Source organism: Heloderma suspectum, chromosome 2 (genome assembly GCF_057233095.1).
Source record: "Heloderma suspectum isolate Gila_16-S chromosome 2, 16-S_ref, whole genome shotgun sequence".
Taxonomy (NCBI): domain Eukaryota; kingdom Metazoa; phylum Chordata; class Lepidosauria; order Squamata; family Helodermatidae; genus Heloderma; species Heloderma suspectum.
The window spans coordinates 62,062,290-62,080,212 of record NC_139459.1 but is presented as its reverse complement, the minus strand read 5'-3'; the positions used below and the strand labels follow the sequence as shown (position 1 = coordinate 62,080,212).

Here is a 17,923-nt window from a genome sequence, read left to right as displayed (position 1 = left end):
CCCACCCTCCCAGACTGGCTCTGCCTAGTGACGGTGACACAGGGTTTTGACCGAGTTCCAGAGAGCTCAACACAACTTTGAAAAAAAAAAGTCTGCTGATTAGAGATAAGACATTTTTTCCTGTTCAGCACTGAAAAAGAGAGCCTCTCCCAGTGCTGAGCAGGGAAAATACTGAAGAGTATTATGGATCAACTGAGGAGGCAGAACTGGAAAGGATATATGAATATTTGTGTGTGTGTGTGCGCGTGCGCACGCGCATGTGTGGATAATGCCTGTGTGTAGACAGGTGGTGTCTGTTCGTGTGAATGGTATGTGAGAGAGGGGATGGCCATGCCCATGCTCCTTTTGGACTCTGACCATGTCCACTACTGGCATTCAGCCCCTGGGAGGTTTCCTGCATGGCAGTTCAGACCTTTGGCTGCAAAAGTTTTCCCACCACTTTACTATGAGAAAGTGAGGGAACAGCATGGCCCTTTATAGAACCTACAATTACATTAGAGCAGGTGACAGCACTGAAAAGCATGTTGGGGTGTCAAGGGAGGGATCAATCTTAGATCATCCCCATGTGTGGTGGTTTCTCAAAGGGCAGCCCACTTGAACCCGCCAGTAGTTCACAGGTTCCCAACCTGGAATCTAAACATTATGACTGTAATGAGGGTCGTGTTTGAAGTGATAGTCATGTTGCTCTATCAGAATTCTCACCTTGCAGACTTTTTTTAATATTGGCAGTTAAAAGGAGAGTTTCAGAGATGATGCTCTGTCTTCCAATCCCCACTTATGTGTCTTCCTCTACAACAAGGTGATTCTCCACACAGATCTGTCCTTCCTTCTCAAGCATAATTTCTTATTTCACAGCATTCAGGAAGTTTCTCTCCCAACCTTTCCCCCTGAAACTGATTCCCCAGCAAGAGGAAAAGGAACTGCATAAGCTGGATTTCTGGATGGTGCTACACTTCTATTTAGTTAGAAATGTTTCCTCACATTAAGTCGGAGTCAGTGTTCCTATTCTTCCAGTCAGTCATGGAGGCTAAGAAGGTATCCAAATTGACAATTTAAGGTGATTGAGGGATTGTATTCTTTTAGTTTATGAAGCTTTGGGGAAGCAAGCTGCTGTGGGTATTACAGCCCACTCTGTTGCTACTTCAGCAGCATTCTGGAACTGCTCTCTGTTAAGAGGGAATTTGCAAGGCCAACTGCTGTTCTGTTCACACCTTTTTCAGGTACTGTAAGTTTGATACTGTGCTTGATAGATGCGGCTCTGGGGAGATGAGTTCTGCAAAATGGAGTTGCTCCTTGATGTCTAGGTCCTTTGGCTCCCATCATGGGATGGTACTGCTCTTACAAATCCTGAAGGATCTGGAATGACCTCTGTGATCAAGGGAGGAAAGGAAATTACTTACTGTGTAATCCTGTTCTCCTTGACTCATGGAACTCATTCCACTCGCTTCTAGTTCAAGGGACCAAACACCATAAAGGTTCTGTCTTTGCCGCACATGTAGAGGCAGAAGGTAGGGACACCTGGAGATGTCCTTTTTTCCTCTCTTCTGTTTTCAGTTTTCTCTTACAGTTGCCAGTTGGCATGAGCTCTGTGAATTGTTAAGGAGCCATTATAGTGTTAAGGGATTCTTCTGCTCTTTCAGTCTGATCTGGGAGTGCAGAAGGATGGCCCCTCCCATTGGAGAATCGATTGATGTTGTTGGGCCCAGCCCTCCCTTATTTTATTTTATTTTATTTTTATTTCTTTATTGCATTTATACCCCGCCTTTTTTCCTCTTGTAAGGAACCCAAGGCAGCTTACATTATCCTCCTCCTCTCCATCTTATCCTCACAACAACAACCCTGTGAGGTGGGTTGGGCTGAGAGTCTGTGACTGGCCCAAAGTCACCCAGTGAGCTTCCATGGCCAAGTGGGGACTAGAACCCGGATCTCCCAGCTCCTAGTCCAACACTCTTGCCACTACACCACACTGGCTTCCCTTATGTACAAGGGGAGGAGCTTCCTTCTGAAGGATCTGGAATGATCTCCATGAGTCAAAGGGAACAAGAATACCTGGTAAGTAATGTCCATGTTTCGCCAATCCCCCCTCCCCCTACAGTCTCCTGTGCTCCCTTGAAATCTGCCTTGGCAGCTGTAGGGAAAAGAGGAATTGGCAAAAATTGTCCCCCCCCCCCCGGGCCCTTCCATCATCCAAGCCTCTGCTGGATCTCAGTCTCTTCCACAAAGAGAAGGAATCCTTTTGTTTGCATAAGGGCAAGTCTGAATCCAACCTACTGTCTTTTTTCACTCAAATGTATTAACTGTATTATTCAAGTAATATGAAAATGATAGAGTGATTTGCACAGTGACAACATATTTATGGGATACAAACTATTTATACTGAAAGGGATGCCTTTCATTTAATCAGTCTGCCCTTTTTAGCACAAAGGTTTCTACTCTGAAAATAAAGCAACATTTGGATAATGAGAAACATAGGAAGACTAGGAGAGAACCAAGTAGGGAGGGAGCCCAGAGGATAAATTAGCAAGTTAAAACTGCAATGTAGAGTCTTCAGGCCCCACCGTGCTGAGTGGCTAACCATAACAGGCATCAGAATACAGATCAGAAAGTTTCTAGTTGGTCCTTGTTTGAACCTGACACAGAATCATTCATTAAGTCCTTTTTTTTCTCTTTTCTTTTTTTTGGAGGAAACATTTTAAGCTAAATCCCAGACAGCAGCAGGAAATGTTCTTAGTGGCTTTTATAAATTGCTTGTTAAATTTACTGTCTTTGTTCTCGTGGTGTATGGTAAGAATAAAAACTGGAGCAATTATTTTATTATTCCAAAAATTTATACATTTGCCTTTCTCTACTCGTGGAAGCTCAAAGTAACTAGCAAAATATAACTGCCTAACTCAGAAAAGAAATCTTCCCCGTAAATGAAGAATCAAGTCTTTAATGATTTGGTCCCTGCTTATTTAGGAAGAGAGTCTGATAACTCAGCTGCCACCATCTTAGTTCAACCATCTCAGTTCACACCTCCGTTCACATAGATTTCACCAACCAGACGGACAGAACATCACCTTTCCATCCTGGCCTTCATGGTTAGAACTTAATGGGCAGGGGTGGAGTGTTCATATGACCATAGGTGCTCCATATGGATGTTGGGCCCAAAGTGTACAGTGCTTTAAAAATAATTTAGTTTTGACTGGAAACTAACTGGTAGCCAATATGACTGAAAGAGCAGATGGTGTATGTGCTCTGAATGACCTGGCTGGAAAGGATGCAGGGCACCATATTTTGCAGTTTCTGAACTATTTTCAAAGATAACTGCTCACATAATGTCTTTTGCAACTGTTCCTCAAGGCTGCACCATAATGAATTACAGTTGCCAGATCTCAATCCTACAGAAAGACTCATAGCTCTCATGGATCTGAGAAATAGTCAACACTACTTTCTGCACTTGCATGGTTGAAAGAGACTTGAGCCATTTTAAAGCAGCCCCTTTTCACAGGCATCAAAAGAGTTTAAAATCTTGATCTGCAGTGACCTACAATTAGTGCAAATCTTCTCTATAGTGTTATGTGCCATATTTGATACATTTAGTGCATTTCTATACATGAGTATGAAGCTGTCTTCTATCTCTTTCACAGATTCTCAGGAATATTCCAGAAAAGGAAGAAATGTCTGTTTAACACTACATCAACTCAGATGCCTTTCTCGGCTTATAAAGCTTTTTTTATTGATGGAAGAAAAGGTTGAAGAACTCTCTTCAGAAATGCTATTATTACCAAGTTTTTCTGAGAATAAAAATGTTCAAGGTAATGTACATGTTTACTTAACTTATTTTTCCTTCAAAATAATTGTCTTATAGAAATTCAGTAGGTAGAATAACTGGGATGAGAAAATAATCAGTTTCATAACTTCAACTTCTTTCTGGTATATATATTCCAGATTCTTTTGAAATAGTTTTTTCTCCCTCAAATTTTCAAAATTAATAGAATTAACATAAACTTGAACTTAAACTATTCATAATGAATAGAATTAACATAAACATATCCTATAAGATTATGAAAGTTTTTTTTTTAAATCCCAAGATATAACTAGAGGATTACTCAGAGCAGGGAGATATGGGTTGAAAAATTATTTTAGAAAGCACCAGCCGGGGGGGGGGGGGGGAGAATAACAACATTGTGCTGAGGGTTATGTGGGAGAGAAAGGCCTATTGTTAACCTGCTGAAAAATCTGGAGGCAATACATAGGTATAATGGTAGATTACCTTGGATGACACCACCACATTTCTGTTCAAAGAACTGCACAGTTATTAAAAGACAGCAAAATAACTGGATTACTGTAGCAATGGGTTGGGTTTTTTCAGCATAGAATAAATTGGAGCCCTGAACCATTTTTTTCTTGTGAAAGGCCTTGATTAGCCCTATATTGAAGTTGTGCTAGTTAATGACAAAAAAAAAAAGAAAAGTCCTTTAAAACTGGAAGTTTAGTTCTCTGTTCAGCATTTCATATGGCAACTTTAAACTTGATGTACAGAACATTTGTAAAGCTCCATCAAAATAAAGCAGTTCTTCGGAAAGTTCCTCATATTTTATTTTATTTTATTTTTGCCAAAGGTAGTATCTGAGTTTTAGCTAAACCAAGAGTTTTCTTGGCCATCGTTTTTTCCCTAGACCCAGCGATGACAAAGAGCAATGGCTGCATAAATTGGATGTAAGAAGAACACTTAGGGTTTATCTCAGAAAAATCAAAGATTTCAGATCTTCTAACAGATTGTTTGTACTCTTAGGGGGTCTTAAGAGGGGTCAAATGGCTTCTAAGAGATCCTTAGCTAGATGGTTAAGGAACTGTATTAGGGAGGCGTATGTAGTTAAGGGTAAAGTGGCTCCCAGGGTTTGTAAAGCTCATTACACTAGGACTATAGCTGCTGCTTGGGCGGAGAGGTCGAAGGCTTCCACATTGGAAATTTGCAAGGTGGCCACCTGGGCTTCTCTTCATACGTTTTCATAGCATTATCACTTGGATGTAGTCTCTTCTGCAGATTCTGCTTTTGGTAGGAGGTAGCTTGTGAACCAAAAAAAAAAAAGAACTGTGAAGAAAAGAGACATGTATAGTTCACACTACTTCTAGCTGCCATCAAGACAAGTTCCTTTGCAGTTTGCACAATGGAAACCTATGAAGGCCAATTTAGGTGGCTGAAGAAAGAAGTACAACTCAAGGAAGTACTGCCCATTGATGCTCTCTGATTATAATCCCATGGCAGACAATAGCACCAAGGGACACAGTGGGAAAAAAATGAACACTATTAAAAAATATATATGTAGTAGGCATATTAAAGTGATCTGGACTTCTTTTATAATTCAGCCTGAATCCTCTGGAATTTAATCCATTTTAGTTTTATTGCTATAAAAAATACTTCCATGTAGAAGAACAATAATTTCAAAAACATTTCATTTAATTTCAATATGTTCATTTTCATCTACAATTTATACCCAGAAATGGAGTACTTCTCACTGAGAGCTGCATGCATATGAAGTATGAAATACCAAACTGAACAAATAGGTGAATACATTTACAAGAAAAGCAGTCTGAAAAACATCTTCAGTTACGCATTGTTGACTTAGAAACACATGGATTGGAGCTCAAAGCACGATAATTTCTTATCCCAGTGCCAACTTGATTTGAATTGACGAAAACATGAACATGTTTCTGCCCCCGCCATGAATGGAATACCACCAGGGCAAGCCTGTTATAGTTGTCATTTTCAGCAAAGATAGTATATTCTAATTTCCCATCTCTGCTTTTCTAGAACTAAGAGAAAATTGAACATGTGAGTGTTGGATCAGTTTTGTCTGGTAGCATTGAGAAAAATTAACCTTTTCTTTCCTAGTCTTTGTCCATTCCTGCTATTCTGTTCTCCATGATTTACACTACAATTAAATTAGTGGAATGTTCAGACATACCTAGTACAATCATTATCTCAGGAGATACGATCCTTTGAAGGAACCTGGAACATTCAGCAGCAGCCATGGATAAAGCAGAACATCCTTATTTAGAATTAAGATGGTTTGGCCGAATTATATTCTCCTTCTGCCCTTCTGGTATGCTTTCTCTTTCCTCTGGTCTCTTGTTGAGATTTTCAAAAACATCTGACACACTTTTCATCTTCCACTTTTTTTCCATTTCAGCAAGAAAGGTGAACTTTAGACAGATCTGATAATGAGTGCCAAGAAAAGCTTTTTCCAGTGGAGCTCTTTGAAACCACTCTGGGCAAACTTGTCAAGGCCTTAGGTTTTCAAGCCTTGCCTCAGGGGACTGGAAAGATTTGCAAAGCATTTTCCTTCACAGATTAAGAAGAAATCTATTACTTCATATAAATCTCTAGAAAGCACTATAAAATAATAACATGATCAGATTTACAAAATCATTGCCTAACGGGTAGCTTTTGATGCCAGATAGACATTCGATTGTCTCTGTGTGTGGATCTTTAAAATAGGAGCAGCAGCTTCTCTAATAAAGATTATTTTTCAGAAGATTGATGATAAGGAGATGGAATTTACACTCAAACATAGCAATCAGAGATATTATTTTCATTAGCTTGGTAGAACTTCCGTAGAATGGTGTAACAAATTAAGGTTCTCGCTGAGCAAAATTTTTGAAGGTTTCCCCTCCTTTGCTTAAAAAATATAATTTTCTTTAAGACTGCTTTTCTCCATGACTATGAGCAACTCTACACCAGCCTAAAATCCTGCATTTAAAATGGGGCTTTCTGCTTCCGTTTTAAATACAGGATCACATCGACTCTCTTTTTCACGTGCTTCCTTTTCCCCCACCCCCTCCTTCTCCCCATATCCAAGTCTTCCATTAACTTTAATTGATCTCGCTGCTCTTCTTGCCGTTTTTACTCTTTTCATGGAGGAAACTGAAGCGAAATGCAACACGGTAATTTGATAGCTCATTATCTGTGATCTATTTAAAAATGGAACAAAGGGCATTTAGTGCAGGAGACGCTTTGAATGATCACGGCATCGTGTAAAGAGCCCGCAAACTTCTGTGAAGGAGCAATCTCAATCACAGGATAAAAGCTCCATGTGAAGGAGCCCTCACTCAGTTTCCCATGGCCAAAACAAGAGAAAGAAGTTTTTTGAACCAGAAGATACATTTAGGGTGCAGTCCTATGCATGCTTAGACAGAAAAAAGCCCTACAACTCCCAGCATTCCCCAGCCACCATGGCTGGCTGGGAAATGGTGGGAGTTGTACTGCTCTTTTCTGTCTAAATATGCATAGGATCCCACCCTTAGTCATTTAGTCATATGTGTGTGTTTTTAAATTCATACAGTAACAATTCAGAAGATTTTACTACTAGATTACCATTTGATAGAGTGAAGATGTTAGTGTCAGTTTAACTGTATTTATGGGAATTGTATCCTTTTAAAGTATTACAGAGCTTCATGTCCTTTGTTTTCTGTATGTTTTTGTATATAATGGAAGTCAGGCTGAATCTGGATTCCTTGGGGAATGCAAATGTTTGCATTTGTTGAATGTTGTTGTAAATGTTTGTTTTTGGGTAAATAGAAGACTGAAAATATAAATCACTTCCAGGCATTCCATGGCATACCTACTGCAAACAGGGCATCAAGTACTCTGGGGTAAGGAAAGTTCCCTAAGCATCTAAAAGATGAGGGAATCTTGAAGAATTTGTGGCAGATTAATTAGTATTTTTATATAGTCATAAAATGAAGGTCTTGCATTTTAAGGAGGCCAGAGACCAAGAGGCCCAGATTTAAGATTCAAATTTGGATACTTAAGAACATTTTCATTTGTTTTTACAGTTTGAAAAACTGAATAGTATTGGATTACAATCTTGCAAGCAGTTATAGATGTGAACATTTCAGTGGGTTGGATGTTCTATCTCCATATAATTTTACAGCTGCTCCGGTATAATCCTAACTCTTTTTTTCTACTTCCTGGACCTTTATTACGTGTATTGCTGTATTTGTGCCCTCATTGTTGTTTTCATTATATTATTATTCCACCTGTATGTCCACAGGGTTTTAAATGTATTCTCCCTCCTACTGTTACATAAATCTAAATATATATAAAATCTCAACATTGGGATAGAATTGCTGACCAAAACCTCTTTCATAAGAACTGCTTAAGGGCGTGATCGTATGGGATCTACATGGGTGCTCATAAGCCTCTGAATTCAGAGGCTTACAAGTATGCTATGCAGAGCAGGATGCGCATCGTGTCTCCTGCTCTGCATTTAAGCTAGACCGAAGTTTTTGCCCAAAGAGGCTTCAGGCAGGGGGAGAGAAGGAAGCTGGAGTGGCCATAGACTTCATCATATGGCTGCCACCCTGGTCTCCTCCCCTCCCCACCCCCAGGAACACCCCATTTCACCACTCCATTTTCTGAGCGTGGAGGGGTAGCTGGCATGGTTCTCTCTGCACCGGCTATGTGGGAAGGGTGAGGGGATGAGCAGCACGGTTTCCTGGCTCCGAGCTCGGAGCACTGTCTCTGAGCTGGGAGCCAGGAAATCAAAATATCCTATGTCCCCAAAATGCTCTCTAGGGGACATACGATTGTTCCCTCCATCCTTTTTTAAATTTCCTATGTCTGCACAGTGACATCACACTGCCCTGTATTAATTTAATTCTCAGTGTCCATTATGTTGTGTATTTGAAGACACCATTTCCATCTCTCTTTATTATAGAAAAGAGGTTAGGTATCTAGGGAGAGGCCCACAATTGTTGTGATTGGCCGAGTGAACATTTATTTATTAAACTTGTGTGTGATCATGGAAACAGAATAATATCTTACAACAGTTAATATGAAGCGAGTTCTCCATTTCTGTGGAATATAATTTTAGTTCAGAATGATTGTTTCTCATGTTATAGTCGAGGAACCTTTTTATGTTAAAGCCTGCATTCCCTTGGAGAAAATCTTTTGGGAGTTGCATAACAGGGATGGGCAGGGCTAGAGTCGGTGGATGAGGCCGGAGCTGGTGGTAGGCCTCCCATTGTCTTCCACCCCCTTTCTCTCTCTCTTCTCTTATCTCCTCCCCTTCTCCCTTGCTCCCCCACACAACAAAATTCTTCCCCCACACAACAATTAGACGTAGGGAAAAAAATTCAGTTTGTGGAATTTTCAGGAGGTGTCACTGAAGGATTAAACTTTCCCTCTCTGAGTTCCACGCCTTGAAAGAAGTATTTGAAAGGAACCCACCCTTCTCCCTTAGCACCAATGAGCATCAGCCAGCTATTCCTGCAGGGTTGCCATCCTACTTGCACAAGTCAAGCTCCATGACAGGTAGGCAGCAGGTGAAGGTGTTCCCAACCTGGAACCAGAGATATTGGGGGACACCACACCTGCTTCCCTTTGCACTGTCTGCAACTGCCAAAAACACAAGAGCCCTGCTGCTGTGAATGTTTGGCAACTCCAGACTTCTGTCTTTACCTTTCAGGATCTACCCCCTCCTGATGTATAGTAAACACCCTGACCATTCCACAAGCGTGATTCTTATCCCTTCTTATGGAAGCACCACCCAACACTCATCTTCTTTACCTGCACAGGAAGCCTAAACAATGCCCACTTATCCAGGGGAATGGGAGCATATCCACAAGCTGGTCATTAAAAAAAAGAAAAATAATTTCAAAATGGGATTTAACAATGAGTGAGGGAAGGAGTGGAACATGGTGGCAGGATGAGAAGAGGAGCAAGGGATATGTACAGGGATATGGGGCAGCAGGATGGGAAGGGGGCTGGCATAAGATGCTGGGTTCTCCATGCCTAACACAGCCAGGATGCAAGCTGTGTTGCCTGCACCACCTTCAGGTGGTTGGCTTCCCAATGGAGTTAGTGGTGAATGCTGCAGATTGCTGTGGTGTGGCTGCACACCCACCCCTATTCAGGGTCTTTTGGTTGCATGTCAGCCGGTGACTTAGGAGTCAGGCCTTCCAGAATGCAACAAAATTAAGGCACCACTGGACCTTTTTCCTCCTTCCTATGGTGTTCCAGAGGAGGGCCATGATCTGGCACTGGCCTGCTTGAAGCCTCAGTTGGCCAAGGTTCCTCTGCCCCCTCAACACTTGGTGTCCAAGGTGGTTGCTTTTAGAAGCAAGGAAGACAGGAGGCCATCTGGCACAGCATGCATCAGTCTCTCCTGTTGTCCACTCGTATCCATACTGTAGGATTAGGGGGTTGAATACGGGAGATACTGTAGGATTAGGGGGTTGAATATGGGACTGGCCAAAAGAACTGGCCAACGCCAGAAAAGCAAACTGGTCAGGGCAACCCGTTCTGTCCTCTCAGTGGGGAGAACACAGCCATGGCCCCTCCCCTGTCCTTCAAGAAAGGCATGCTTCCCTCCCCAGCTCTGTTCACAGGAAACAGTCTCCCCTCTTGATCACTATTTCCTGGGAGAGGGAAGAAAAGGTTCCATCTCCTTTGCAAGCTGAGCTGCACCAGGAGGCAGCAAAAGCAGGAAGTTGGTGCCTGTGATCTCAGCCTTTGCCTAGCACAAGGGAAAACAGTTCCCTTACTTGGGCTCCCTTACAGACACAAGCCAGAAGCAGACAGAACAGAGAAGAGGTTACTAAGGCCTTGAGAAGAGGTGGAGAAGCCAGTCAGTATTGCCCTCTTTGGGGGCAATACTTTTGCAGGAGTTAGACGCAAACTATGGAGACTTCCTCCCTTTCTCCCCTGCTCTCTCCACTCATGCTCTGCAGGCCACACTTAGGAAGTGGGGATTAATGGATTAATCTGCCACTGTCACATGTAGTTTGGTCCTGAGTTTTGTCCTTTCCAAGGCTGCATCACAGGATATTATGGAGGAGGGAAAAATTAATCTACACCTTCCCCAGACCTTTCCCTTCCATCCATGCTCTGCAGGCTTCACCTAGGAAAGAGGGGATTCATCTGCGCCCTCCAGACTGCCCTTCCCTTATCAACCAAACTAGCTGGTTGACTAGCATGGAGATCCACAAGGCCTCTACCTCTAAATAATAGAATAAAACTTTATTACGGTCAAAGACCAGCTCAAAAAAGGAACTACATGAAAATTAACTGTCATATATCCCCAGTCAAATTAATAGACACTTCAACACAGTGTAGTACTAATGTAATGCATATCAGCCATATTGGGTGAATGGCATTACTCTCCAGACTTTGTCTTTCATCCAGCTAGGTAAGTCCGAGCTCCCTCAGCATCCTTCTTCTAACACCTATCGCGGCCGCAAAAAATTTGGCGACACTATATGTAAATGTCAAATTAGTGTCAGACAACAATATGTAGGCATATTGTTGTCCTGTACATCCCGGAAAGTGATTCATCAGTGGGGAGATGAGTACAGCATGAATATCTCTGTAAAATATACACCACAGCAAAATGTGCTCTGTAGTTTCTATCTGTTCCATGCCACAGGGGCAGAGGCAGTCTGACCAGGGGATCTTTTTGTACCGTCCCTCCAAAACTGCTGAGGGGAGTCCATTTAGACGGGCCAAGGTAAATGCCCTTCTATGTTTATGCAGTTCCAGTTGTTCCAGATAGGGTGCAGCTGTTACGATGTATCTGTAGTCCTCCCTGAGATAGAATTCTGGGGCACTATTGAGGTCACTTTGTCTCTCAATATCTGCAGTGCGCTGCTTGATAGTCTCCATTGCCTGTTCAAAACCCATATTTAATAAAGTCCGCAAGGGAAGCCCCAAGAAAGCTATTTTCTGTTCAGTTGACTGAATCCAATTGGATTTAAAATTGTCTTGCAAAATTAGTGGGGCAAGGCCAGTAGGAAAATATGACAGTCTAAGCCGGTACACAAGAATAGCCACCCAGACCCTAGCTGCAATTTTGATCTGGCCAGTCTCTTTGTTATCTTTGATCTGCCCAGTCTCTTTGGGATGTTATCTAGGAGACATCCCTAGGAAAACCCAATATTGCCCTCAGAACTTTTGATTGTACACGTTCTAATGTTTGGGTATTCAGGAAAGGCCCCACTTGAGAGCCGTACAATAATTGCGTTAGCACTTTTGCTAGGTATAATTGGAGGGTTAAAGGGATACAGTGGTTGCCTTTTGTTCTCATAAATTGTGCTGTTGCTGACGAGCTTCTCTGTGCGTTTAACGCCACATATTCGCCATGAGCCTTCCTGGAACCGTTTGCTTGGAAGACTACCCCTAAATATTTGAATTGGGAGACCTGCTCAATCTTATGCTGGTTTATCATCCATGATCTGATTTTTGGTCTTTTTGCAAAAGTCATGATTTTTATTTTTTGATAATTGATCATCAGATCTTCTTCCTCACAGTAATCAGTCAACTTCTGCAATGCTCTTGTAAGCCGAATTGGAGTCCTTGAGATAATAGTGGCATCATCTGCATATAGTAAAGTAATTATATGGCTCCCTGCAATTTTGGGGGGATGAAAATAGGTATAGTTTAGCTGGTCTACCATTGAATTGATGTAGAAGTTGAACAAAAGTGGGGTGAGAATGCAGCCTTGCTTGACCCCTTTTTTTTGTTGGAATAGCCTTTGTAAGGTGGCCATGAGCACTACATTTGACCTTAAGGGAGGTGTCCCTATACTGAGTCTGAATCAGTAGGAGCAGGTGCCTATCAATGCTGGAGGCCTCTAATTTCTTCCATAGTTTGACCCTCGAGATAGAGTCAAAAGCTGCCTTAAGGTCTATAAAGGCTACATAGAGTGGGGTTACCTTGTTTGAGATGTATTTCTCAATGAGATGCTGTAGTACCAAGCACTGATCTATGGTAGAGTGACCCTCCCTGAAGCCTGCCTGCTCCTCTGCCAATATCATATCCTGTTCCAGCCAGTCTTTAAGCTTCCTATATAAGTGCCTGGCGTATAATTTACCGATAGTACTTAATAAACTGTAATTTGCCTGTAATTTGCGGGGTCGTCTCTCTTTCCCTTCTTGAATATAGGAACAATAATGGCAGAGCCCCAATCTTCTGGTATCTGCCCAGTCATGTCAATGTAGGAGAATAGCGATGCTAGAGCCAGGGCCCACCATTCTAAGTTATTTTTGACCACCTCTGGAGGGATCAGATCTTCGCCCGGTGCTTTGCCCATTTTCATCTGGGCAGCTAGATCATACATTTCTGAAGCTACGACCGGGGGCCAAGGTGGAGCATCTTCAAGCACAATATTCCAGGCCACATGGGCAGCATCAGAATCCTTGTATAATTGATGGAAATGTTACTCCCAAGCTTTTGGATGAATATAGCAGTCTGGCAATGTTGGTCCGCAAATTGGCGAGATCTTTACCAACCGCCAGAACATGGTCGGATCCTTAGATTTGGCTGCTTGAATCAGTTTCGCAGAGTTCTCCTTCCAAGCCTTTTTTTCTTTTATATCAGTAGCTGTTTGTAGGATTTTTTCTGTTCAAGAAGATCTTGAGCCGCCTTCAGATCAGAACTAAATTTATACTTTTGATGGGCCTTCTGTAAGGCTTTTTTTGCTTGAACACATTCCCTATCGACTAGGAGGAGGGCTTTTTCTGTTGTGGCACCCCGGCTCTGGAATGAGCTCCCTAGTGAGGTTCGCCTGGCGCCTACATTGTATTCCTTTCGGTGTCAGGTGAAGACCTTTTTATTTTCCCAGGCATTTTAGCATTTTAGCTTTCTAAATTTTTATCTTTGCTGTTTTAAATCTGTATTTTAAACTCCTGCACTGCTGCTAGGTTTTATTGTGGTTGTATTGTTATATTGTGGTTTTAATGTTCTATATATTTTAAATTGTTTTATTGTGTGTTGTTTGGTTTTAATTTTTGTGAACCGCCCAGAGTGCTTCGGCTATTGGGCGGTATAGAAATAAATAAATAAATAAATATCGAACCAGGGCTTCAAGGGTGGATGGTGCCATTGCTGAGGCACCCTTACTCTCCAAGTGAAGACTTGTTTCAATTCTCAGGCTAACTCCTGATATAATTCCACCGGGCTCATTATTTGGGTGTTAAGTATTAGAGATGTCCTAATGTTTTGCATGTTGTCTGATGCAAGTACAGCCTGTAATTCCATGTCCATCCTTAGGGTCCATTTGACATGACAGTAAGCTTCCCCCTCAGGGAGTATCATAGGCATATAGCGATTGGCACTTCGTAGATAGGGGTGCAGGGCTTTCCAAATCAATGAGACCGGGAGATGATCACTGTGAAGTTTTGGGACGACCTCCATGTCCTTCAAAAAGGGAATCAAGTTTGTTGATATAATGAGATAGTCTATTTGACTGATTCTGGTTCCCGCCAGATAGGTAAATTCCGCCAGATGGTCTTTCCCGAATGCACCATTAAGAGTGTGCAGGTTGAGCCTTGTAGTCAATTGATGTAGTAAGAGCCCAGAATAGTTAGATTTTATATCTTTAGATTGTCGAGTAAATGGAAGGCCATTTATACTAGGTGTAGGTGGATAAGCTTTTTGCAGGGAATATAGGGCGTGATCACTTGGACCCATCCTGGGGTTAAAGTCTCCTCCCAAAATCGCATATGTATTGGGATAGGATTGGAGCAGATCTGCTACATATGTTTCAAATTCTGCCCAAATTTCTCCAGTCTGTAATTTCTTCTTTTGAGGGGGAAGATAAACATTTATTATCAATAGATCCCATCGATCAAAATGAGCAAGGACAGCCACTGCATGTTGTTTATAGGATGGCAGCATCCTTGTGCTTACGCACAAAGTCGTAGCAATTAAGATTCCTGAACTTCGTTTATATCTTCCGTGTCCCTCCCCAGGGACTGCTCCAATAGAATATGATTGAACCATTAAACAGCAAATTCCCCTGGACCCATGTTTCTTGTAGCAGTACAATATCTTTGGAAGAGAGATAGTCTTTTGATTCAGGGGCCTGCAGGATTCCAGCCCAGCCATTTATATTCCATCTTGTAAGGGCAATTTTATTTATATGCTGGTTGTTTGCATGTCATTGGGACTCAGGAGTGATACTTTCCAACTCCTGGGCACTCTTTTTTTCCTTCCTTCAGCTCAGTTGTTAGCTCTGAGGTCAGTCCAATTGAGGGGACAGGTGAATCCATCCAATTCTCTCCCAGTGGGGAATCAACTTGGGGATATATCACACCTGATTTTAAATGGTGTCCAGTCATCCCTTGAGGGCTAGAGGCACTGACTTGGAGTATCGGAGGGGCCTGGCTGTCTGCTTCTGCAGCATCATCTGGCTCTGTACTAAGCTGAATAATTGTTGAATTTTGTAATCCTTCTATAAGTTTCTCAGTAGAAGTCTGAGGCCTCCGGGACTGGATCTCATCCAGCGTCCTTTCTAGGTCTATTGAAGATATTTCACACATAACATAGGAGTTGTAGTTCTTCCTTCCCATTGCAGGGAGTGGCCTTATTGGGGTCAACTCCCTTGTCCCCATCAGTACCTCCATCTCTAGTTCCACTTTCCTGTCATCCATTATGACAGTCTGTGGCATACATAGCTCAGGTGATACCTCTAAATAGCTATGATAGCTTTGTTAATATTATTTTATATTATTAATATAAGAATATTTAATATTTAATGCATGCATAAAGGATGTGAACATCTTGTGGCTCTTGAATGTTTGACGGTTGTGGTCTGTGCCTTGGAAGGTCTGAAACTCTGGTCACCCCTACTATTTATACTGCGAAGTAAATAATAAAACAGAATATGAATCTTGTAAAAGAAACTTTGTTTTTAACCTACATTTTACTTTATTTCATTACTAACATTCTTCTACAACTTGCTGAATATCTTTTAGAATGTACTGATATGTGATGCAGGCTAGCAACTTTTCCACAAGATTAATCATAACTTTGATCCCATTTGTCATACTGTGCAGGAGTTCTGAAGAAAGCTGATGGGGAGCTTTTAATAGGGGAAAGTAGAGCAAATGAAACCAGTGTGCTTCCTGAACAGTTACTTCAGGTAAAAAAGGTGAGTAAAATAAAAATTAAAAAGTCTATCACTTTGAGAGACATTTTTTCCTGTGCCATCAATGTAAATGAGGGCTTCTTAACATATTCATTACAAATCCCTGATACCTAGATGTTATATATAATATTTTCCAAGACTCCTGGAGGGCATGGAAATTAGTTTAGAGATAGCCCTCCTTCTCCAGTCGGTAGGCAGGGCCAATGATTTGCCTGTCTCCTCCAGTAGGGAGGATATTCCAGATCTCCAGGCCAGCCCTAACTACTGGCAGACAAACAGGGCCTTTGGTGACCTCCGTGCGCATGGCATTTTTTCTTGAATTTTCACTGGTTCTCCCATTCCCCACCCAACACGGATTAGTTTAGGGCAGGGTGGTCTTCACATGGTGGGGACAGAGAGTGCAGGATCATCCATGTCTCTACCCGTTGTACCTTGCGGGGCTGGGTAGGCCATGGCGGGTCATTTTCGTACCCTTTCTCAGTTGGGGCTTATCGCCGCAGTCTCTACAGTGCCAGTTTGAGGCCAAGTGGGACCATCCAGCTAAGGCCAGACCATCCTGTTGGCTGGCAAATAAGCTCTGTTTGCTACCCAAAGAGGTCATGGAACAGGTTACGGTGTCATTAGTTGATGCTCCCATTCCCCACCCAACACAAATTAGTTTAGGGCAGGGTGGTCTTCACATGGTGGGGACAGAGAGTGCAGGATCATCCACGTCTCTACCCCTCGTACCTCGTGGGGCTGGGTAGGCCATGGCGGGTCATTTTCATGCCCTTTCTCAGTTGGGGCTTAGTGCCACAGTCTGATCACTGCAGCATGGCCCAAGAACACTAGGATCCTGTCGCCTCTTGTCCTTGAAGTGTAGGTGAGCGGAGGCCACCACAGCAAGCATCAATCACTCTCACCTTCCCACCCAGTGGGGCAATGGAGCAGGAGCGCCAGGGAGCTGCAGCAGGAACAGCACCCACAGTGGCAAGCGCAATGGATTGCGCCATGTTTCAGGAGGCCCCCATGACAGCAGAGGGGTTGTTGAGGATGCTCCTCCCCAACAATCCCCAGTAACCCCGATTTGAGCGAAGAAAGCACTCACCTGGAGTTCCTCCAGCAGGTAAAAACCATGATTGCCAAGGAGTGAGGGGAGCCTTGTGTACAGGAGCAACAGAGGGAACAAGAGCCAGATCACCCCCCCAAAAAAAGCCTATAAAGGCAAATCTAAATGCAGACAGAGTCTATCTAGAGGCCAGCCTAAGCCAAAACGTAGGAGGGGGCACAGGCCTTTCTCTACTTCTTCATGAAGCAGGTCTAGCAGATTATCCTCCTCAGAGTCAGGATTGCCTTCAGATAGGGAGCACAAGAGGGCTAAGCATGGCAAGTCTAGGCGGGGCAGGGGGGTTCTCAAACAAAGCATCTGGTAAATTTTTTAGTAAGACACCCCCCCCATGCCTTCAGAGTCCTCCAAGTCCTGCACCTGGAGTCATGCCTTAGCACAGTTGTCTTCAGACATTTCCAGTGTCCCGTTTGTACCTGTCAAAGAGGAAGAGCAACTTTCTGAAGAGGAGATGGACCAGGCGGCTCCTAAGGACACTCAGTTTTTCCCGCCTGACACGTTCCCTATTCTGCTTGCTAAGGTATATCTCGCCATTCAGCTTTCAGGTGATAAACCAGAAGGGGAAAGGGAAGGCAACCCCCTTGGAACAGGGTCCAAAGTTGTGTTTCCACAGGAAGACCCTAGGACCTCTACAGTGCCATTTCAGTGCCAAGTGGGACCATCCAGCTAAGGCCAGACCATCCTATTGGCTGGCAAATAAGTTCTATTTGCTACCCAAAGAGGTCATGGAACAGATTACGGTGTGATTAGTTGATGCTCCCGTGGCGGCTCTTCCTTTCACAGCAGGTATTTCAGCAGATGGAGAATAGGGACCACAGAATAACTGTGACAAGCGAGTGGAGGCAGCATTCCATAAGAACTTTGAGGCCTCCTCTGTCACTCTGCAAGCATCTGCAACTAATTC

General features: G+C 42.8%; 1 protein-coding gene across 13 annotated transcripts in view; it reads left to right on the top strand.

The window, feature by feature from the left end:
- The window catches only part of KIAA0825 (KIAA0825 ortholog), a 377,294-nt gene that overhangs the window by 73,545 nt on the left and 285,826 nt on the right, over positions 1–17,923 (top strand). For all 13 annotated transcript variants that reach the window (XM_084833758.1, XM_084833751.1, XM_084833749.1 and 10 more), the window contains 2 exons: positions 3,630–3,797; positions 15,823–15,917. In XM_084833758.1, the coding sequence (XP_084689884.1) occupies positions 3,630–3,797; positions 15,823–15,917 (263 nt within the window). The remainder of the gene's footprint in view (positions 1–3,629; positions 3,798–15,822; positions 15,918–17,923) is intronic.